The sequence below is a fragment of the Hemiscyllium ocellatum genome, chromosome 4 (assembly GCF_020745735.1).
Source record: "Hemiscyllium ocellatum isolate sHemOce1 chromosome 4, sHemOce1.pat.X.cur, whole genome shotgun sequence".
Taxonomy (NCBI): Eukaryota; Metazoa; Chordata; class Chondrichthyes; order Orectolobiformes; family Hemiscylliidae; genus Hemiscyllium; species Hemiscyllium ocellatum.
In genome coordinates, this window is record NC_083404.1 from 104286721 (window position 1) to 104311486 (window position 24766).

The following is a 24766-nucleotide window of genomic DNA, read 5'->3' on the forward strand; positions in this document are numbered from 1 at the left end:
TGAGACCAGAAGGGCCTCCCATCTTTGAAGGTCTTGTTTCATTTAAATAATTGAATAGGATTAGTTTTGAACAACTGAATAAGAACTGGAGTGATGAATATGCCCAAATACATAAAATCCCCCTGTGACCATTTTAATGGGAATCAAGATTCGCCCTCAAGACCTTGCACCTTCATAAGACCACCAACAGGCATAGCCTCTGACTTTGCAAAATTAATCTTGTACCTCGAAAGGGTGCCAAACAAACTCATGCACTGTATCAGGCAAGGCACCAAAACTGCTGGATTTGACAAGGAAAACATGAGGACATTGTCCACTTACAATGAAATCGTACGTAATTTTGACTCAACTTCTGGAGCTGATATATTGGGATCCCTAAGAATGGTGATCGAACCGCTGGCAGAGGCCAAAGTAAAAAGAAATGGCAAAAGGGGTTAGCCCTGTCCGCTGCGCCTAAAAAAAATTAAAATTGCTTGATTGTACCCAATTGGTGATGACTACACTGAGAGGGTCGCTGTAGAGAACCTTTACCCATCTTATAAAGGCTTTGACCAAGCCAAACCGCTCAAGAGTATTAAAAAAAAAAGGTACAGCCACTCAACTCAAACAGACAAGCTACTAGCCAAACCTGAATTTATGTTTAGAAACGTCCGGTATTCATTACAGAAATACTCCACAAACTTGTTATCCTTCAGGATAAAGGGATCCGTTCGCAGTGCATGGGCCTACTACAGCATCCCTAACCTTAACAGATGCAGTGGAACATGGTCAGAGATGGTAATATTACCAATCGTGCAAGGTGCCACCAAGTCCAGGGTTGCCACAGGGGTCAGAAAAAGAATTAATCCTGGTGTGACATCAGTGTGGATTGGGGAAAAAACGTAAAATCACTGCCTGTCGGGTGAAGAAGCCTCCAAGGGTCCACCACCTGAACTCCACTCATACATCCACTAATTGTTTAATTTGTGCAGGGGGGGGGCATTGGGCTACCTCTTTACCATGGAATCCATAAGATAATTAAAACCTCCCTCTATGATGGTATGCTGAGACTCAAGACTGATCAATTTAGAGAATGCATCTACCAGAAACTTTAGGGGGTGGGCCGGAGGGAAGTAAACATTTGAAACACCGTATTCTTCCCCATTTATCAGAGCTTTGAGGATTACAAACTTCCTGTGTGTCTTTAACACACTCTACTAACTTAAATGGGAGATTACTCTTAAAAATACAGCCACTCTCCTTCTGGTTTAAAAGATGAAAAGTAAACCCAATCAAAGCCATTCTGCTGTAGTTTCAAATGCTCCCTGTCATCCAAGTGTGTCCCCTGTAACAAAGCAACATCCATCTTATCCTTTCTAAGACTCGAAAGCACCTTTTTCCTATTAATTGGGTGAGTGACTCTCCTTGATGTTCCAGGTACACCATTTAATAAAGTCATTAGCCATAACCTTCTGCTGTAACGTTTAGATTCCAGAGAGGAGGAGCTCGAACTACAAATTGACAAGCTTTAGCGTTGCAAGATCCATCAAAGATAAAAACTGGGAGGGTGGATCTAAGATGGCGGCGATCTGAGAAGATCACACTGCAGAGCTTCGCATCGCAACAGGAGCAGGACGGTCCTTTAACCCGCCCAACGCAGGTTATCAGGATTTCTTGGGGCGTTGGAAAGATTGTGGCACCCCCAAAAAAATTTAAAAATGGACTTACCTGTATTTTCAGCTGAAAATGTGTTGCTGGAAAAGCGCAGGTCAGGCAGCATCCAAATAGCAGGAGAATTGACGTTTCGGGCATAAGCCCTTCTTCAGGAATGAGGAAAGTGTGTCCAGCAGGCTAAGATAAAAGGTAGGGAGGAGGGACACTTGGGGGAGGGGCGTTGGAAATGCGATAGGTGGAAGGAGGTCAAGGTGAGGGCGGAGAGGTCAGGAAGAAGATTGCAGGTGAGGAAAGCGGTGCTGAGTTCAAGGGATTTGACTGAGACAAGGTGGGGGGAGGGGAAATGAGGAAACTGGAGAAATCTGAGTTCATCCCTTGTGGTTGGAGGGTACCAAGGCGGAAGATGAGGTGCTCTTCCTCCAGCCGTCATGTTGCTATGGTCTGGTTGTCCAGACCATATTTTCAGCTGTTCAGAAAAGCCTAAAAAGGGAGGAGCATCAGAGGCCGGGTCTGCATCAGCCTCGGAGCCTATTACTCTCTAGGACCTGATGAACCACCTCACGAAATCTCGCGAGATGCTGGGGAAACAGATTGAAGAGAAGCTGGCTCCAGTCTCTCTCATGCTGCAGAAGCATGAGCAGCAGCTGGGAGACCTGGAGAAGAGGATGGATGAGGTGGAGCACAGGGTCACAGTGGTGAAAGCTGATGCCAGTTCAGTCAAGGATGAGATCCAAGCCCTGAAAACTCAGAACTTATCAGCAACAGTGATCCAGAAACGAAAATTGTTTGATGGTGTCAAGAGAAGACTGAAGGAGCTTGGAATTCAGTACTCCCTGAAATATCCGGCAGTGCTTCGGATCACCTTAGGTGGATCCATGCATCTCTTTGACACATCGGAGAAGGCAAGAGATTTTGTGGACAAACTAACCGAATTTAAACAATTGTAGTATGTATAAATATTGTTGCTTGGGTATGTGTTTATCATTCTGTAAAAGAAATGGAGGAAATCTGGTTGGAGCTTTGTTTTTCTCCCACTTTTGTTCCCCTCTATTGATAATAGTTCGGTTCAAACTATGTCTGGCGGTGGTTAAGATGTACATTTTAAATTTCTAAGTCAGGACATACCAAAGGATGGGTGGGATATTTATTCCCCTAAGAGAATTTTTTAATTCAAATTGCTATTCTATGGGGTGTTTATTCTTTTTAGCTTGTGCTTGCGATGTGGCTCTAGCTGGGAGAAGTGAAGGCGGTTGAGATGGTAAGATGCCTATTTATGGGCAGTTCGGGACGGGTAGTTGCCCCCTCTGAGCAGGGGGTAAGTTCCCCTACTCAGCGCTACCGGCGCTTTACATGTTGGTTTGTTTTCTGGTTTTAGTTGTTTTTTTATTTTTAATAATTTTGTATGTTTGTTAAATGTAGTGGTTTTAGTTTATGTAGTTTTTATATTTGGTGGACCATGCGACACTAAGGCTCAGCAACTTGTGGTTTGGGTTCTTCCTCTCTGCAATTATATTTAAATTCCAGAAGATTATGGCTAATGATTTGATGAAATGGTATACCTGGAATATCAAGGGAAGTCACTCACCAATTAAGAGGAAGAAGGTATTCTTGAGTCTTAGAAAGGAGGTGGATATTGCTTTGTTACAGGAGACACACCTGGATGACAAAGAGCATCTGAAATTACAGCAGAATGGCTTTGACGGAGTTTATTTTTCATCATTTAATACCAGAAGTAGGGGAGTGGCTATATTAGTTAGGAAAAGTTGTTGGAATGTGTTAAAGACACATGCAGGAGGTTTCTAATTCTTAAAGCCTTGATAAATGGGGAAGAATATGGTATTTTAAATGTTTATTGTCCCCAGCCCATCCTCTTTAATTCTTTGTAGATGCTTTTCCTAAACTAATAAGTCCCAAGTCTTGGCATATCATTATAGGGGAAGATTTTAACTGACTCATGGACTCCATAGTAGACAGATTGCCTAAAGGTCCCTCGATACCCTCTGCACAAACGAAACATTTATTGGGTTTATTTGGAGAAATAGAGTTGGTGGACGTCTGAAGGTGTCTCCACCCTACAGGTAGGGAATTCACATTTTTCTCCAATTGGCATAGATGTCACACAAGGATTGATTTTTTTCTGATCCCTGCAGTAACCCTGGATCTGGTGGCATCCTGGACGATTGACTGGTAATATTGCCATCTCTGATCACGCTGCAGTGTACCTCATGGTTAAAATGAAGGATGTTACAGTGGATTCAAGGTACTGGCGAATGGACCCCTTTATTCTAATGGAGTATTTCTCTAGGGAATTTCGGGCATTCCGAGACATCAACATAGGCTCGATTGATAGCTCATCTGTTCTCTGGGAAACTGCCAAAGCTTATGCCAGGAGGTTAGTTATTTCATATTCCACCAGTAAGAAGCAGCAGAAGGGTGAGCAGCAATGTTTCCTTGAAGCATGGTTGAAGGCAGCCAAGGCGGCCTATTTTGACAGACCCTTGTTGGTCAAACTACAGAGGATGATGGCACTGTGGTCTGCACTAAATTTCGTGCTTGTGCAACTTAATATACCTTGCCAGAAAGAAAAGTGCCCCACAAACCATTACAGCGATTAGGGAAGGGTCTGGGAACCTAACATGTGATTCTAAAAAGATTAATGCAGTGTTCCAGAGATTCTACTCTAAGTTATATCAGTCTGAGAATTGAGAGGAGGAGTAGGTCAAAATGGAATCCTTGTTCAGAGATCTGAAGCTTCCGGGTGTGATTCCCGAACAACAGTCCTTTCTCAAAGCAACATTATCAGAGCAAAAAGTGCAGGAAGCTGTGAGGCAGCTTCAGAGTGGAAGGGCACCCGTTCCTGATGGACTTCCCAGTGAATTCTATAAGGAATTTATAAGTATATTGTCTGCTGAATATGTTTAATGATTCATACAGTCATGATTGTCTCCCACCATCTGAGAGAGGCCAATATTTCACTTATCCTTAAAAAAGGGAAGGATCCAGAAGACTGTGTTTCATACAGGCCCATCTCACTCTTAACTGTGGACTTTAAAGAACCTCTCTAAGGCTTTCGTGTTAAGGCAAGAGACTGTGCTACCCTCTATTATTAAAGAGGATCAGACAGGCTTCATAAAGGGTCGTAGATCCTTCAATATTATAAAGGAGGCTGCTTAATGTAATTCAAGCATGCCAACAGCAGTCAACACAGGGATTGGTGATTTCTTTAGATGCAGAGAAGGCATGTGACTGAGTTGAGTGGCCGTACCTTTTCTATACTCTAGACCGGTTTGGTCTGGGCGAAGTTTTCATAAGATGGGTAAAGTCCAGAGTGTACCTCTCGCGGCTGTCATTACCAATGGGGTACGATCAAGCAATTATAATATTTCTAGGGGCAGCCGGCAGGGCTGTCCCCTTTCACCATTACTTTTTACACAGGTGGTTGAACCGTTGCCAGGGGCCACTCGTGGGGATCTCAATATATCAGCTTCAGAAGTGGGGTCAAAATTACGTAAGATCTCGCTTATGCAGACGATGTTCTAATTTTCTTGACAAATCCAGCAGCTTCAGTGCCTTGATTGACACAATGCATTCATGCGGTTGGCGTTTTTTCAGGGTATAAGATTAATTTTGCTAAATCAGAGGCTATGCCTATGGGTGGTCTTACGAAAGAGTTGGCTCTTGAGTGACTATAGATTCCCATTTAGGTCATCACACGGGGGTTTTGTGTATTTGGGCATATTCATTATTCCAGTTCTGGATTGGCTGTTCAAAGCCAATTTTATTCAATTATTTGAAAAAATTAAACAAGATCTCCAAAGACGGGAGGCACTTCCAGTCTCATGGTTGGGTCGGATAGCACTGAAGATGAATATTCTCCCTCGTTTGCTATACCCTATACGGATGCTCCCCCGATTTTCAATAAACAAACACTTAAGAGACTGAACGGTTGGTTCAGCTCCTTTATCTGGCACCGTAAACAGCCCCTCACTAAATTAGCCAAACTGCAATTGTTTCACAGATCAGGGGCAGTAGACCTTCCGGACATTAAAAATTACCAATTAAGCTCGCTTTTGACCTACGTGAGTGATTGGGTTTGTGGGGACCCTCTTTCAGTATGGCTAGATATCCAAGCCTCCCAGGCAAGGTGCCTCCTTACCAGTTTGCTGTTTTTGGACAAGGTGAGGACAGTTAGGGAATATTGCCATAACCCAAAAGTCATCAATACTATTAAAGCATGGAGGGCAATTCGGCGGAGGGAAGGTAATATTGGCAAAACAGTTGTTTACACCATCAGTAGGTATACCGGGTTTTCAACCGGGTATGATAGATTCAGGATTTAAACGTTGGGCAGTTATGGGTATATCTTGCATGGGTGATTTATTTGAGGGAGATGTAATGATGTCCTTCGATCAGTTAGTACGGAAGTGCGAGTTACCTAATAGAGACCTCTTTCGTTTTTTTTCCAAGTTTGGGATTTTATTCAAAAAGGAAATCACTTTTGACCGATGCCTGACCTGCTGAGCTTTTCCAGCAACACATTTTCAGCTCTGATCTCCAGCATCTACAGACCTCACTTTCTCCTTGAACTTCCCATAATGTCTTACACTCAAACTTAATTAGTCTTATTTGCTAATGTTTTAAATTTTTTATTTTAAAAATACGATCCCTGCCTTAAGTCTCCTTCGGCTTACTTACCCTACTATTACTATTATGCTGGCTCTGAGTTGCACTCATCCTTCATGTTTTTAGTTAATCCCTCAATAACACAATTTTCTAACTTATGGTTATTTAGGGACACTCCCGAATGATAATTCCTTACCAGCCAATGATCTCACTGTTTCAGAGGGAACATAAGATAGCATGCTGAAAATCAAAAGTCCCACTATTGCTGGAGCAGTCACAATAAACGATTTTATAAATCAATGTAATATTCCCCATTTAAGCAGAGACGACATTTCTACACTTATTAAGAACAGCTATTTATTAGTTTTTGGCTGAACAATTATGAACTGTTGATAAATAATTTGTTCAAACTTACCCATGATAAAATTTCCCATGGTAGGCTCATTCAGAAGGTCAGGAAATATAGGATACAGGGAGATTTGGCTATCTGGATTCAGAATTGGTTGGCTGAGAGAAGACGGAGTGTGGTTGTAGATAGAAAGGATTCTGCCTGGAGGCCAGTGTTGAGTGGGGTCCCGCAGGGGTCTGTTCTTGGGTCTCTGCTCTTCATAGTTTTTATCAATGATTTGGATGAGGTGGTCAAGGGGTGGGTGCGTAAATTTGCAGATGACACAAAGATTGGAGGTGCCGTTTATAATATCGAGGGCTATTGCAGGCTGCAGCACAATATAGACAGGATGCAGATCTGAGCTGAGAAGTGCAGATGGAGTTCAACCTGGATAAATGCAAAGTGATGCATTTTGGAAGGTTGATCTCTAATGCTGAACATAGAATTAAAAACAGGATTCTTGGCAGTGTGGAGGAACAGAGTGATCTTGGTGTTCAAGTACATAGATCCCTCAAAGTTGTCACCCAAGTGGATGGAGTGGTTAAGAAAGCATCGTGCGTTTTGGCTTTCATTTACAGACGGATTGAGTTTTAGAGCTGCAAGGTTTTGCTCCAGCTCCAAAGCCCTGGTAAGACCACACTTGGAATACTGTGTCCAGTACTATAGCAAAGATACAGAGGCTTTGGAGAGGGTACAAAGAAGGTTTACCAGGATGCTGCCTGGACTGGAGGGCTTGCCTTATGAAGAGAGGTTGACTAAGCTTGGACTTTTCTCTCTTGAGAGAAGGAGGAAGAGAGGTAACCTGAAGATCAAGAGGGGCATGGATAGAATCAATAGCTAGAGAATTTTGCCCCGGGCAGGATTGATTGGCACAAGGGATCATAGTTTTAAGATATTAGGAGGAAGGTGTAGAGAGGACGTCCGAGGAAGGTTCTTTACGTAGAGTGTTGAGAATGCTTGGAATGCGTTGCCAGCAGCGGTGGTGGAAGCAGAGCCATTCGGGACATTTAAGTGACTGCTGGACATGCACAGGGATAGCAGTGAATTAAGGGTTAAGTCATTTTATTTTACATTCTGATTAATCCTTGGCACAACATCAAGATCAATTTTGCAAAGTCAGAGGCTATGCCTATGGGTGATCTAACGAAAGTGCAAGGTCTTGAGGACAAATCTTGATTCCCATTTAAATGATCACAGTGGGATTTTATGTATTTGAGCATATTCATCACTCCAGTTCTTGATGAGTTGTTCAAAGTTAATTTTGTTCAATTATTTGGAAAAAAAAATCGAACAAGACCTTCAAATACGGGAGGTGCATCCAATCTCATGGTTCGGTCGGATAGCGCATAAGATGATGAATACTCCCCCGTTTGTTGTACCCGATGTGGATGCTCCCCCGATTTTTGCGAAGCAAACATTCATGAGATGAATGGCTGGTTCGGCTCTCCTATTTGGCATGTTAAGGGGCCCCTTATTAAATTAGCTAAACTACAATTGCCTCACAGATTGTAGGGAGTGGATCTCCCAGATGTTAAAAACTAAGCTTGCTTATAACTTACTTGAGTGATGGGGCTTGTGGGGGACCCTCTTTCAATATAGTTGGATATCAAATCCTCTCAGGTAGGGTGACCCCTTACAAGCTTGCTGTTTTTGGACAAAATGAATACAATTAAGAAATATTGCCATAACCCAACAGTTATCAATCCTGTTAAAGCATGGTCGGCAATTTGGCAGAAGGAAGGCAATATTGGCAAAACATCCTTTTACACCTATAGTGGGTATGCTGGGTTTTCAAATGGGAATGACAGATTCAGGATTCAAAAGTTGGGCAGCTAGGGGTGCATCTTGCATGGGCGATTTATTCAACAGGGACCCTTTTTTTCCCCCTTCTGAGGGATTTTACTCAAAAAAAACCTACATTTTTGACTGATGCCTACAAATCCAACATAGAGAAGAGGGTGCTCAGCGTTAAGAGTATACTTTCTGTCAGCACTCTATATAATCACCGGGGGTGGTGATGGTGGGAGTGGGGCTCAGTTGAGTTTGATCGCTTTTGTAGGGTGTGGGAGAGAGCGCTAGGTATCAAGGTCTCCTCAGAGGCATGGGAAGATATTTGGGAAAATGCAAGATTTATATCAATTTGCAATAGGACCCATGCTGGACAGTTGAAGATTCTCCACAAGGTCCACATGGATCCTGACTGTTATTCAAACTTTAAACTGGGGGATCGTCAACATGTCATAAGTGCAAGGTTGGTACGGGCACTCTTACCCATTGTCTCTGGTCCTGTGGCAGGCTTCTAACATACTTGAGTGCTGTGGCAGGTGCAATGGAAAGGATTTTGGGTATAAGGGTGGAGAAGGACCCGATCTCTCTTCTTCTCGGCCTGCTCAGTGTGTGCCCTGGAGATGCGCAATAGAAAAAAAAACTTTTCAACATCCTCACTTTTTGCGCAAGAAGGAATATCATTAAGTTGGGCATCCAGAAATCGCCCGGGCCTGTTCAGTTGTGGAAGATTGTTATGGAGCATATCCCCTAGGATTTTCTCACATGTATGATTAACCACAAGATAACAACTTCTGTAAGACATGGCAGCCTGGACACAGAATACCTGGACACAGATTTGTCTGCCAAGCTAATATGGGCTTTTATACAGCAGGAACAATTGTGCTTTACAAGTCCAATATCCAGAGAAGGGGAACTGCTCTTTGTATTGTTTTGAATTGTACTGCTTTGTATTTGTTGTAATATTAAAAAACCTATTTTTGATTAAAAATACTAGTAAAAATTTAGTTTCTTCATCCCTAATGCACAGTGGTAGTGTATGCCATTGGCTTCATGTACTGCAGAAATTCACCAATGCTTGCTAGATACTATCTTTTAAGTGCATGAACACTTTCATTTAGAAGGATAAGGATAGCAGACATGCAAATTCCTCTCCAAGTCACTCACCATGCTGACTCGAAATTACACTATCTTTTCAGTACTGCTCGGCCAATCTTGTGGAACTCTCTCCCAAACAAGTGTGCAGTCCCAAACCAGTGAGACTGCTGATTCTCACTACCACTATCTCATAGCAATGAAGGATGCACAATAAACGGCCCAGCCAGCTAATCCCTGAATTAACGAACAAAGATATGAATGAAAGCACAAACCTCAGACAGGGAAAAATATTGGAGCTCAGAAAACATCTAAATAGATTGCTGGTCATACCTGGGGGAAAGAAGTTGTTAGAGAGGTTAAAGTAATGACATTGAATGTCAAGGGTTGAATAATTAGTTTTTTTTTGTAGATAGTCATTGACTGGCACTTGAGAAGCAATTATCGTTCATGCCATTCATCAGCTCACACCCAAATACTGTCTGGGCCTTGCCGCGTATGGACTGGATTGCTTCAGTGTCGCACATGTGAATGTTACTGAATATTCTTCGTTGATAACTGCAGAGTTTTGAGCTTACAATGCATGGTAGATCACTGTTGAAGCAGCTGAAGATGGCTGAGCCAGGGAAAAAAAAAAGCACTCTCTTGAGTAGCAATGTTCTGGAGCCAAAATGACCAACCTCCAAATAAGTTAATCATCTTCCCGTATGCAAGGGACAAATCCAACTTGCGAAGAGTTACCCCTCCACCATTCCCCAAGGTTCCCATGGAGTTCAGCTTTGGCAACTGATTCCACAATCAATAGATTCCACAACCAATAGATCAGATCTAACCTTTGCAGTCCTGCCACGTCCAGACACAAATCATGGTGGATTTCAAACAACTAACTCAAGGAGGCAGCTGCATAAGTCCCCCATCCTCAACAACTGGCAGCCCAACAAAAATGAAGAACAAGTCAATTCAGCCAATTGTTGTCCTCACATTGAGGACTGTTACTCCCTCATCTCTGCAGTTCAACGACGGTCTATTTTTGGAGCAAGGCTGTCAAGAGGTCAGGAGACAGTGGCCCAGGAAGATGCCAAACTGAGCATCACTCAGTAGATTTATATGAAGCAATTGTCACTGATAACACTATTGATAGCTGCTTTCATCAGCTAGTGGACTGATTAGGTGTTGAGTGGGTTGCATTTGTGCTGCTTTTTTGTGGATAGATCATACCTGGGCAACCCATAATCAGACGTCACCACGAAAGATACATATCCCTCCCCAATCCATCTACATTCCGCTGAGACTATTCTCTCCTGAACTCCTTCGTTAGGTCCACACCCCTACCAAACTACCCTCTACACTTGGCTGCTTCATTTGCTGCCACATCAGGTATAAAACCTGCACCCACACCTCTCCCCTCATCCCTGTCCAAGGCCCCAAAGGATCTTTTCACATCCTCCAGAGATTTTCCTGCATATCACCCATCTCAAACTTTTTGACTCTCCAGCATCTGCAGTCCTCACTTTCGCCAACTTGCTATGTTGTCACATAGATGCCAGTTCTGTCGCTGCACAAGAGTAGCTTGGTCAGGGGTGCAGCTGGGTCTAAAGCATGTCTTCTGTACTTTTAGCAGAAGGTTATCAAAGATCTGGGCCTTTGCAGTATCCAGGTTTCAGCTACTCCCTTCCGTCAAAAGGAGTGAATTGAGTTGGTTGAAAATAGATAACTGTAAGCCTGGGGACCTCAGGAGGAAGCAGAGATGGATCATCTACACACTTCTCACTGAAGCTGGATCAACCTAACTTATACATTGGTTAGCTGTTCAAGTATCCCCATTGTCCATGATTGACAACCCCAACAAAAACAAAGGAGACAGCTGCACAAGTGCAACCATTATTCATGTCCGGATGTGGCAAAGCTGCAAAGGCTGGATCTGATCTATTGGTTGTGGGATCACTTAGCTCCATTTCCAAAGTTTGGCATGGTGTTATAGCTTCATTACCTCATTTGATGCCTCATTTGAACATATGACTGGTATTGCTTCTGGCACGCTCTCTTCCATTCTTCACCGAAGGAGGATGTATGTCCTTGTTGAGGGCAATAATGGAGTTACTGGTTGTGGGTCAACACGCAGCACCTCACGGATGCCCAGTCATAAGTTGTCAGAGGTGTTCAAAGTCTGCCCCATTTAACATAATCTTAATGTCACATAATGGAGATCTTCCATGTTAAGACTGGACTGGGTCTCCATCAGGAATGTGTAGTATTCAATTTAACCAATAATGTTATGGAAAGATACATTTGTGACAGTAGACTGATGAGGACAAGGTCAAAAATTCTGATCCACCAACCAGTTAGTTTCCCCATTGCCTGCTCCAGATTGAATAAAGTAGCAACATCCTTTAGGACCAGGCAAGCATAATCAGTAGTGGCACTACCAAGCCAGACATGGGGAGGTTCCACAACTGAAACAGAATTCTGCACCTGTGCCATGCTAAGCTTCTGTGACATGGTGTTTGAAATGAATGGGTCTTAACTGATCAGCTAAATTGACGCTGGGAGATGGTAGGTAGCAGGAGATATCCTTGTCCATGTTTGACTAAGTTCCATGACACTTCATGGTGTCTGGAGTCAATATTGAGGACTTTCGGTGGAACTCCTTCCTGTAAGTATAATACTACTGCTGTTGGGACCAGGCATACCCTGGAATTGTAATGTTGGTATCTAGAACATCTGCAAAATGATTCCATGGGTACGGTTACGTCAGCTATCAGCCTTTTCCTTGACCTGCCTGTGGGATTGTGTTCTCAATTTTGGTACATGCTCCCAGATATTAAGGGCACCTTGATTGATGACATTGGATTTGTCACAGTTTATTTTATGCCAATGCTGGTACTGAGTAATCTGTCTGATTTCATTGCTTTAAGTTTTGCATAAGTTTGATACAACTGAATGGCTTCTTGGGCCATTTCGAAGGGCAGCTAAGAGTCAAACACATTGCTGTGAGTCTGGAGTCACGTGTAAACCAGATGCACGTATTTCTTGCCTTGCAAAGCATTGGTCAACGAGGGCTTTTACAACAACTGACAACACAGTCGGTGTGAGATAGGTTTCTTTTTTAAATCTTTACCGAAATCAAATTTTGCCTTCAGCCATGATGGGATTCAAACCAATGTCCCCCGATAAATAACCTGGTGGTCTCGGTTACTAGTCCAGTGACGGTGTAGTATTTGTGGTGAAACGCCACTTAGCAGTAAAGTACATAAGGAAGGATGGAGACAGCTTAAGCAGTGAAACAGTCAACATGCATGGGTTGGATTGAATTGTCCATTTCTACCCTGTATTTTGTGTCACTCTATTTCTTTCCACTTATTCATCTCATCTTTTAATACCGTTCAAACAACCACACTAAGTTTCTGGCCACACTTTTTATTCAACATTCATGTCCTTTTTTTACTTTTACCCTGGGAAATGTTTTGCAATGTTAATTTCAAATGCCAATGGCAAATTGCTGTATTTGTTGCTCAAATACCTCAACACTACATTAAATTCCCTTAGCAAAGGATGCTGGTTTCTGAACAGACAATCTAGACATCTTATCACCTCAGACAATGAGACATGAGAAAACACAAGAATAGTAACAATTACTGAGCTGTGCGAGATGCTAAATTCTTGAATGAGAACTTGTTTTCAGTTTTATATATTCAGTCCAACGACAAGTGTTAATGCATCACAATGATTGGTCTTTTCCATGATATGGGAAAATGAAATTACCATGTAAAATGTCAAAATTTTATTGACAAGCAATACAACTCGTGCACTTCAAAAATGTTTTCCCCTTCTGACCATTACTATCAGAATAATTACAAGATGCCAGTTCTGATGAGCGCAGATTTATGCATGCATCGACGATATGAGATGTCAGTTATATCATTCTCCATAGATGGTACTTGACCTAAGATGGCCAGTATTTATGTTTTCAGAATAATTATATTCTTGGTGGAAGCCTCTGGTACTTCACATAGGTGACCACAGCCAGTGTAAATCTAGGCAAAGGCAGCCTGACAGCTGCCTCATCTAAGGCCCACACAGAAATACAGAGAACTAGAAAGCAGTATGAAACTGAAGATGCTGGTCATACTTCTGGGCTCTCAGTAGGCAACTACATACGTCAAAAGGTATTGGATCCAACCAGATACCTTGCAAATTACCTTTTCTTAGTAGCACATTCCATGCTGTCTTCACCAAATAAGTCAAGATTAGTGGCAATGAAACTTGAAATGGTGATTAACTGAATCATAAACTTTCTTACAACACAAAATCCATTTGCTCCATTACTTAAACACACGGAAAAGTTAAGACTTGGATTTAATCATACTGACCGAGCTGCTGCTGCATCTGATGGTGCATCATTGGATAAGGTGGTGGCGGCGTTGGACCTTGTTGCATCATGCCCATAGAGCTCAGCTGCTGAATACTAGTAGTGGTGGTAGTGGTGGCGGCGGCGGCAGCAGCAGCATTTTGTGAATGCTGCTGTTGCTGGTGATGCTGCTGCTCCAGCTGCTGCCTGGCTCTCATTTCAGCATATTTCAACTGTTCCATGTGGAAGGCCTGTCGTTCTGTGAGCAGTTGTTGTCGCTGCTGTTCCAGCTGAAATAAAGTGCAATGGTAACACGCATCAACACTGTCCAAAAAGAGCATGGAGACTGATGTCGTCCTTCCAAAAATTAAGACCTTTACAGCAGCAAGCTTCAAAAGTGTTCAAAACCATCAAATAATTTCCAGAAATAGTCCCTCTTGTTGCAAATGTGGACAGTCTGTGCTGTAGCTAAGCCCAAATTCAGCGCACAAGTAATCTAGACTAAGAGTTACGTTGGAAACCAATTCGGAATCATCAGCTGGGCCTGCAGTGTGACAAATTTATGCTTAGCAGAATCTACATACATATTATATCATATGGAGGCAAAAGGAATTTGTACATAATAGCATCTTTTCCCAACTTGAAAAGGGAATGGAGATAACCAAGTACTTCTGCACACCTACAGCAATGTTGTGACCAATCAGAATCTACTGATTGAGAATGATGATTTATGGTCAACTGTTCTTGAAGCATCTTCATGCCAATTGTGCCTCAACCAATCATCACGCTCTCTCTCATTCTGTACAAAATGATGTCTCTCTTATTTTCAACTCTGTCTTTACATCAGAGTTCTGAAGAGCTCAAGATGAAATGCTTCAATTTCTAGTCTCCTTTGAATAAGTGCAATACTCTGAAAATTTAAATCACTCTTGAAGAAATGGATAATTGCACTTGTTTCAAAGGTTATCCTGTAAGTCACTACACAAATTAATCTGACTGACACACAGTCTGTACTCTCAGTTTGAAGCACAACAACTATCAGTGTTAGGGCCACAGATGTGAAGGAAAAAAAATTCAATCTGTTTTGCAAATCCTCTCAGTTCCACAATCGCAGCAGTGGTTTTAAGCATCTCTACAGATTGTGCCTGTTGCTTGAAAGGAGTGAAGTTATTGCCACAAAAAGGACAGCATTGACACCTTGACCTCAGAACTGATTCAGCCCTCAAAGCAGCTGCTCATTTTTGTTGAGTTTTTGCATTGTATTTGCACTAATCTAATTAATGCCAGTGCTAATTAGCATATTTCCTGAAGGAATAAAGGAAATGTATTGCACATGGCAATACAATTACATGCACCACATCAGTTAACAGGATCAAAGCTTGAAATTAAAAATGTTTCAGTTGAAGTGCTCATACTGAACTAACTGTGAGAATATAAGCAATCACCATTTGTTATCGGCTTTTTCCGTTCATAAAATAGAAAAGTTAATTATACAGTCGTCTCTTGATAGGTTGCACACTATTCAATTAAGAACAGAGTTTTGTGAACGTGCTACACAAAATGTAATCAGCATTTTGAAAAATATGGCTGTTCAAACGATGCATGTTTCTAAAACTAAGGACTGCCAAGCAAGCTGAGCATTTGTGATCTAAGACGACATGCTAAGCAAAAGAAAGGTTGCACTGCCCATGAAAAATCTTAAGGGCTACAGCTAAGGACTTGTCTTTTGTTAAAATGATCTAACATATAAAGCTTCAACTTTCTTTCCCTCTCACTATACTCAGCCAATTGCAATTCCTTTCCTCCTCTGATTGGAAAGGAAAACATTACCCTGGTTGCATCTTTGAAGTGACGAGATCAATACTTTTGCCCTTGATCTCAGTTTGTGCAATGATAGAGCTCCAAGTACCTGCACAAATGGCATTACATATCTGAAATTTGGAATAACAAACAGTAATTATACTTGAGAGGCTTTCTTTGTTAAATAAATACAAAACACCATTGACTGAAATGGAATAATAATGCAATGGCATACTGTTATCTGAACTGTTGAGATGTTCATCTGTCTAACTATCAGCCAGGCTGTGCACTGACATGATGAGAGAACTTCACTCTCCAGCGGCAGCAACATCTTGTGCATGACCCCTCAAAATTTAAGCTTAAGTAGACACTACTGAATGCTCGTAAGAACGCTCGCTCGCCTCATTTACATACATTCGAACACTCTGGATTCATATGACACTGTGGTTAATGCTCCACTGAAGTCCCTCACTAGCTTTGGTGCATTTTATTGTCATTGTTAGCTGATTGCTTTGTAGTGATTCATTTATGTGGTGCTGTGAACATTGAAAATAAATCCCGAGAGAGCTTCAAAGAGGCAATCAAAAAAGCATGGAAACAAAGTACAAGGTGGCAATGTTCACAGGGTTTGGTCACAAGTTTAATTAGGCACAAGCAAAGATGCTTGTGAGAAAAGTGAAGGTGGTGTTGGAAAGATTTCAGGAGAACATTCAGCACATTAGGTTCAGGCAGCTGGACACAGCCTTGAGAATTGGAGTGAAGAAAACAGAGAAAGGATGTACAAGATCAGGTGAATGGGTCTTGGAGCTTGTGTTGATGATATAGAAAGGGAAGAATTCAGCCCAAAGGTTCAGTACCAATATAGGTCAGTAAGCAAAAGAATAATGTAAATAGTAGATAGTAGAAGTTAGGATAAAGCTAAGGTTTGGATTAGCAGTCTATAAAAGATATCTACAAATTAGAAACTGGACAAGACAACGAGGGAATCGTCAAATTTAGAGGTGACAAAGACATGGATGAGATAGATAGGCTGATGCATTTTGACAGTTTGCATTTTTAAAATAGAGACATATATGAGTGTTGCTGGCTTTTGTGAGGTGTTGTGGTTTTTCTGAGGAAAGAGGGAAAAAAAAGTGATGCAGAAAGCCTTTCTGGAACAGTGACCTAATCCAATAGGGAATCCCTAGAACATTAATTAAGAATGATTTATGCTGGATTGATTTAAGACAGGTGGGGTAAACATTGAGGGAATGAGATGGTTTCCTAAACCAAAAATCAAACAAAGACACTAGAAATTTTTAGGTCCGTTCAGGACAGACCTGACAGGAGTTTCAAACAAGTATAGAAGCTGCCCGAGAAACATTTTCTTTAAGCAGTTAAAGGAATAAGTTAACTCAGTAAAGTTTGGTATGCGCAACGTCCAGTCCAGTAATATTTAATTAGAAAGCTACAGGTTATTTGAAGGAGAGAATTATCTCAGTATTAAGCATATTAACCTCAGACTCCACAGTTCAGAGGGTAAAAACTGTTAAATCACCTTAAAGATCTGGTAGATGAAGGTGCAATTTCTCTGCATTTGAATTCTGGTACTGAATCACTAAGATTCCTGTGCGATGGTGATGGGGTATTCGTTAAGTAGGGTGCTCTATCTTGCTTGGTGTCAAACTGCTTTCATATTGTGAAGCAGTGCTCACCTGGACAGATGGCAAATATTCCATGATACTCCTGATGTATACGTTCTAAATGATGGCGTGAGTGTGGCAAGCAAGCCACCTCTACATTTTTCAAAACATGCAAGATAAAGCAATCCACTTGACCAGCATTCCCATTCATTGTCTTACACATTGGCAGTGCACACTGTGTACAAGGTGTGTTGGCACAAAAAAGACAACACTCCTTCACCTGTGCCTTGCAAATGCACCATTGCTACCAGAGAAAGGACAAAGGTAGCAGACATATGGGAGCTCCACCACCTGCAGGTTCCCCTTCAAACAACTCAATATCTTCATTTGGAACTCCATCATTATTGCTTCATTGTTGCTGGGTCAAAATCCTATAATTTCCTTCCAAACAGCAATGTGGGCACTGATAGCCCATGAACTGTGAACAAGTTAATAAGACAGCTTGCTGCCACCACTTCAAGGTTGATGAAGGACAGGCAATAAAATGGTGACCAAGCCAGTAATGCCCTCATCTCGCAAGTAAGTGAGAAAAGGACCAAGTTAAGGTTAGATTACTTCGGGCTTGTTTCCACACTTCGGACCCAGCAAGTCCACAACAACCCTCAGAAGAGCAACCCACCCAGACCCATTCCCCTACATTAACCCCTTCACCTAACACCACAGGCAATTTAGCATGGCCAATTCACCTGACCTGCACATTTTTGGACTGTGGGAGGATAATGGAGCACCCGGAGGAAACCCATGCAGACACGGAGAGAATGTGCAAACTCCACACAGGCAGTTGCCTGAGGCAGGAAATGAACCCAGGTCTCTGGCACTGTGAGGTAGCAGTGCTAACCACTGTGCCACCGTGCTGAGAGAAGAGGTTTAGAAAATACTTGGCTCACACAACAAAATAGTAAAGTTAAACAGCAATGGTTACTGCAACAGTCATGACATGAAAAAGCAATCAATAAAGTTTCTGAAAGAAAAAGTGGACAGGATTACTATTCAACAGACTGCCTAAATGGTTTTTCTTCAGTCTGATATATTTTTTGATGAACTAACTGTGACCATTTGCAATGTTGGAGTGTAATAGAAAAGACCTTACTGCTTCTCTCTCTCGATCCATAATGGTTTCCAATTCTTCAAAGTGACGCAGTTTTATTTCCAGCTTCTTCATTTGGGTTTCAACCAGAAGAGCAACAAGTGACTTGATCTTCCTCTCCTCCACTGCTGCAAGGTGCTGAAATAAATAAAGAGGAGATTCAAGAACAAATTCCATCGTGGAACAGTCCAGCAAAAATTAATTGCAGATAGTTCTCCTATAATGTGCGTTTATTAAATGCAATTTGTCTGTGACGTAATTTGTGAATTGCTGACTTTTCTTTTGTAAAGCAAACTCCCATTCGCTGTTGTGTGATTCTCACCCCGACATTAGGTGTCACGATGCACGGAAGACTGGACTCCGCATCAGCGTCAGCCAGCTCGAGCATCGCATGAAGAGCTTCATGAAAGGTACTGTGAAATGTTTGTGCCAGTGGACTCGGAAAAGCATCATGAAAATGTCACCACAGCCTGAGAACAAGCAGCTGGGAGCAATCTGTTAAATTTAAAAGCTTAGAGTTGAGACAAGAGTGAAATTTCACTGAAATTGACAACAGTAAAAGGACAGTGTTGAGGAGCAGTCTGAAACTTGGCTTTAAGAGATTTTTTTTCTTTTCTTTTGTTTAAAAAAAATGTTAAGTTGTTAAAGAATATCTGCAAACTCATGTAAAGCTGTTTCAGTAGTTAATCACTATGGTTATTGACTGCAAAAAAAAAAATACCAGTGGAGAGGCTTGGACATTGTCAGTTAGCTGCTCAGTGTGGTCAGTCAGCAAATACTGAACATAGTGGGTAAGGGACAGAAAGGTGGGTAGCACATTATTACTTTTGGTGCATACGCTGTACAGGAGACATTGAGTTAATCAGGGTCAGATGTTAGCGAGGATAAGAGTGACTGGGGAAGATGTTGTAGGAAATGGTGAATACAGTAGCAGAGATAGAGTGAGGTATCAATGAGAAGATGGTGGCACTTCAACTAGCAGAACGGAGAAGGTCATTCATCTTCTTCCAACATTCTGTGCATTCCTTCATATGGTTGAGACTGCATTGGCTGGGAAAGGAACCCTGGTCTGGGTTGGCATGGTTCCAGAAGAGTGGCATCCTCTGTTGGCCTGGGAGAAAAGGACATCCTGCCTCTGCATCACCCCATCCCCATCAGTAGCATATCCATGTTCTTGCCCAAAAGGAAAGGCATTATTTTGCCATTGTCTGCCACATCCAGGGCTTTTTAAAGATGGTGCTACAACATGGACGTTGGTCAATTCTGGCATATCCAGGAAGTGGTGAATTGTTTTGGAAACAGCACATGGTGCTAGAATGCGAGAGAGGCGCACCAAAGGATGGGGCAGAAAATAAACCAGACGGGTTTTATAAAATAAGGTCTAGATGTCTCCAAGCATCATGAACCTCAAAAACTTGACAAAACACTGACACTTCAGCGAAAGGAATTAAGACTCAGTCTTTATTTCAATCTGGGATCTAACTTGAGCAGTTACCACGAGATGGGATCAGAAGACTGGTGAGAATGTAGTGCAGTGAGCAGGTATAGATGCTAACCAGGAATAATCAATTGAAGATCTTGCTGAATTGCACTACACAGCATAAAAGGTCAGTTACAACAGGTCAAAATTTACTTGGACTGTGCTAGCATTTGTTTTATGCTAACTACTACTTGTGTTTCGATTTTGACTGGTATTATTGGTGGTGAGCCCCACCTTGTTTTTCCCATGGGCCCCATTATCTCGACTGAATGATTTTCTATAAATGCCGTCGCATGGGAACACAACTATAACACTGCAGGAGAACTACCTGTAATAGCTTGGTCTTCTGGTATAGATTATGCTTAAAATGGAATGGAAAATAACAGAAAACCTGGAAGCAAAAGTACTGCCAACCATATAAAAGGTCTGCAGTCAATTTCAGTGTCAGGCAAGATCCCTTCATAGTTTTTTTCACAGTTTATTGCTCATTAACAGGAAAATTCAATGAAAAGTCTCTTCTTCCTCAGGCAGCTGAGGAAATCTGGCATGACAGCGAATGCCCTTGCCAACATTTATAGGTGCATCATTGAGGGCATTCTGTCTGGATGTCTCACAATCTGGCATGGCAACTGTACCATTCAAGATCGGAGACGGTTACTGGCCCAGGCAATCACAAAGGCCAGTCTCCAATCTTTCAAATCCACCTACCAGGCAGACTGTTAAGGAAAGGCTGCCAGTATTCTCAAAGATACATCCCACCCTGGCAATGTTTTTCTACAACCTCTATCGGGGAGAAGGTACATAAAGCTTGAACACACGCAGTCAGTTTCAAAACAGTTTCTACCTGACTGTTGTTAGAATACTGAATGGACTCACAAACTCTTAACATTCGTCTGTACTTGTGTTTTTGTTGTTGTACACTGATGAGTTGCTTATCTGTGCTACTTAACTCTATGATCTGCCTATACTGCTCGCAGGACAAAGGTCTTCACTGTGCCTTGGTAGATGTGACAATAAATTCAATTCAATTCAAATTCAATGTCTTCTACCATTTGACAGAACAGAAGATTCAGCAATTCACTATCCAGTTTCACTTCAACTAGCCAACTAAAATACCCTGCCTCCGTTTGTAGCCATTCTAACCAGGAAATCTGCTGTCTGGTACACTATGTTCTTTCTACTATCTTCCAAAGGCTAGGATAATGGATTCCCTCCCAAGCCACATATCAACAAAGAAGTACAGGTAGAGAAAACCACTATTATCCATCTGTTACTGAGGAGTCCAACTGTCTGGTGTGCACACCCAGGGATCTCAACTCAGACATGTAAAACTAAGCAAAGAGCTGATTAGCTTTGGTAATGTGATTGTACATGAATGACGCCCATTCATTAAGAGATGAACAAATTAATAGGACAATGGTTCAGAGGACAGACATCAATGGCGAGGAAGACACTTATAAATCATTGAGGTAACTAAGTTGCCAGTGAGGATTCTCAGGTCTGATGCAGTACAGGTCCCAACTACAATGCTGAATGTTCATAATTACTCTTCGATCTCCACAAGGTTGACTTGAGCAAGCATAACACATAAATGTGCAAATTGTGCATGGACACTTTGGCCAGGGAAACAAAACCTGTATCAACAGGTTCAGATCAACACACAAATTGATATGGTATGACGAAAGGCATTGTTCTTTGGTTGAAGTTGAAACAAAGATCCCATCTGCCTTTTCAGCGAAGCTGGAGACCTCACAATGGGCACATGAAAATCAATGCCACCAATTCTGGTCAATCACCCAACAACTGTTATGCGAGAAGAAAGGACTTTAATTCCTGAGTTGCACATTTGTTCATGCTGCATTGTTTCCTTTCTAACACAGACCGATAATTAGATTTTCTTCCTGAACTTTAATTTCTTTTTTGCAGAGATTACTAAGGCTTGCAAATGTTAACCCCAACTGCAGAAATTAGAACTCTAGTAATGGAGAAAGAGAAATTCATTGATTCAAATGTTATTGTAGAAGCTACCACTTAAGCAGAATAAATCCATTTTTTCTCAACAATTAGACACTGCATTGTCAGCTTTGCATGGGTGCTGGAACTCATTTCAAGACTCAAAGCATAATGGCACCATGCCCATTGGGTCATAATCAAAGCTCACATATCAACATGGTATGGTAGGAATGCTACATCATTAGACGTGTATCTTGATAAAACGATCAATTTGAGTTTGGTTATCTCCTTGGGTGGATGCAGGAGATCCCATTACAGTACTCAAAGTAGTGCAGAGAACTTTCTTAAAATACTAACAGGGAGGTCACAGAGTCATAGAGATGTACAGCATGGAAACAGACCCTTCGATCCAACTTGTCCATGCCGACCAGATATCCCAACCCAATCTAGTCCCAACTGCCAGCACCCGGCCCATATCCCTCCCAACCCTTCCTATTCATATCCACATCCAAATGCCTTTTAAATGTTGCAATTGTACCCACTGGCCCAGCTGATCAAGATCCCATTGGAATCTGAGGAAGCCTTCTTTGCTGTCCACTACGCCTCCAATTTTGGTGTCATCTGCAAGCTTAATAACTGCTCCTCTTATGTTCACATCCAAACCACTTATATAAATGATCAATAGTCGTGGAACTAGCACCAATCCTTGTGACACTACACTGGTCACAGGCCTCCAGTCTGAAAAACAACCCTCCACCACCACCCTCTGTTTTCTACCTTTGAGCCAGTTCTGTATCCAGAAGGCTAGTTCTCCCTGTATTCTGTGAGAGCTAACCTTATTAACCAATCTCCCATGGGAACCTTGTCAAACACCTTAAATCCACATCTACCGCTTTGCCCTCAATCCTCTTTATTACTTCTTCACAAAACTCAATCAAGTTTGTGAGTGATGTTTTTGCCATGCATAAAGCCATGTTGACTATCCCTAATCAGTCCCTACCTTTCCAAAGATGTAAACGTCCTGTCCCTCACGATTCCCTCCGACAAATTGCCCACCACTGATGTCAGGCTCACTGGTCTATAGTTCCCTGGCTTGTTCTTATCACATTTCTTAAACAGTGGCGCCACGTTAGCCAATCTCCAGTCTTCCAGCACCTCACCTGTGACTGTTGATGATGCAAATATCTCAGCAAGAGGCCCAGCAGTCACTTCCCTAGCCTCCCACAGAGTTGTAGGGTACATCCGATCAGGTCCTGGGGATTTATCCACTTTTATGCATTTCAAGACATCCAGCTCTTACTCCTCCAATGTCGACATTTTTCAAGATGACACCATCTATTTCCCTACATACTACATCTTCCATGTCCTTTTCTACAGTAAATACTGATGCAAAATACTTGATCAGTATCTCCCCATTTCTCCTGCAGCTCCGCACAAAGGCTGCCTTGCTGATCTTTGAGGGGCCCTATTCTCTCCCTCGTTACCCTTTTGTCCTTAAAGGTATGTCTAAAAACCCTTTGGATTCTCAACTAGTCGCCCAAGCTATCTCATGTCCCCTTTTTGTCCTCCTGATTTCTCTCTGAACTATGCTCCTACTGCCTTTATACTCTAAGGATTAATTCAATCTATCCTGCCTATACCTGACATATGATTCCTTTTTTTTGTTAGCCAAACCCTCAACTTCTTTCGTCATCCAGTATTCCCAATACCTACCCAGCCTTCCCTTTCACCCTGACAGGAATATACTTTCTCTGGATTCTTGTTATCTCATTTCTGAAGGCTTCCTGTTTTCCAACCGTCCCTTTACCTGCGAACATCTGCGCCCAGTTAGCTTTTGAAAGTTCTTGCCTAATATCGTCAAAATTGGCCTTTCTCCAATTTAGAACTTCAACTTTTAGATCTGGTCTATCTTTTTCCATCACTATTTTAAAATTAATAGAATTATGGTTGTTCATCCCAAAGTGCTCCCCCACTGACACCTCAGTCACCTGCCCTGCCTGATTTCCCAAGAGTAAGTCAAGTTTTGTACCTTCTCTAGTAGGTACATGCACATACTGAATCAGAAAATTTTCTTGTACGCACTTAACAAATTCCTCTCCATCTAAACCCTCAATGTCAGTCAATGACAAGGAAAGAAATATTCATGCCCTTTAAGTGAGGGAGTTCCGGAGACCTAATGTATTGAAAGGAAATAAAGTACGCATCAAGCTAATGGCTGGAATAAAGTTACAGTCGTGAAAACAATGTTTAAGTTGTAGACTGTCTGACTGTAATCTGACTACACATCCTTTGGTCAAAATTCTTTTATCCTTCATGGAAATAATATGAAGAATGAAAACAGCACTATCCATGATCCCAGCTGAGCACACAGAGAGGTATGACTCCAATTGGGAAGTTTTCCATAATTGGACTTTTACTTGGGCTTTTTTAATGTTGTACTCAAACAAAATGTGACCCCATTATCAACCTTCATTACTAGTCATTTAACTCGCTGCTACTTAAGTGACCTTGCAGCTAACTGCACTGCTGCATCTCCTTACACTATGCAGACTATATTTCTAAAGTACACCGATTGGGACATTTTCCAAATGCTTCAAAGGCATGAAAAACACTAACTTTAAGTCTCAACAAAAAAAAGGTAAGTCGATGAAAGTTACCTTTGCCTTCGTAGCAGCTGAAGCCAGAGCTGCTGCAGCAGCAGTGACTATGTTCCCTTCACCAATGTGCTGCTCTAATTTCTTCTTCCCAACATCCAATTCTTTGTCTTTGGCAGTGACATCAATATTTTCCTTGTTCTCCTCTTTGTCTTTTTCATCTGCTACAACTATCAGATTAAAGACAAAGTTACTTTAAGTAGGCACAGAAATTTAAA

At 41.9% G+C, this 24766-nt stretch overlaps 1 protein-coding gene across 2 annotated transcripts in view; it reads right to left on the reverse strand.

Annotated features, from left to right (window-relative positions):
- smarcc1a (SWI/SNF related, matrix associated, actin dependent regulator of chromatin, subfamily c, member 1a) overlaps positions 1-24766 on the reverse strand; it is a 211297-nt gene that overhangs the window by 29687 nt on the left and 156844 nt on the right. For both annotated transcript variants that reach the window (XM_060823713.1, XM_060823712.1), the window contains exons 24-26: positions 24552-24718; positions 18465-18599; positions 13915-14182 (exon numbers count right to left, since the gene is read on the reverse strand). In XM_060823713.1, the coding sequence (XP_060679696.1) occupies positions 13915-14182; positions 18465-18599; positions 24552-24718 (570 nt within the window). The remainder of the gene's footprint in view (positions 1-13914; positions 14183-18464; positions 18600-24551; positions 24719-24766) is intronic.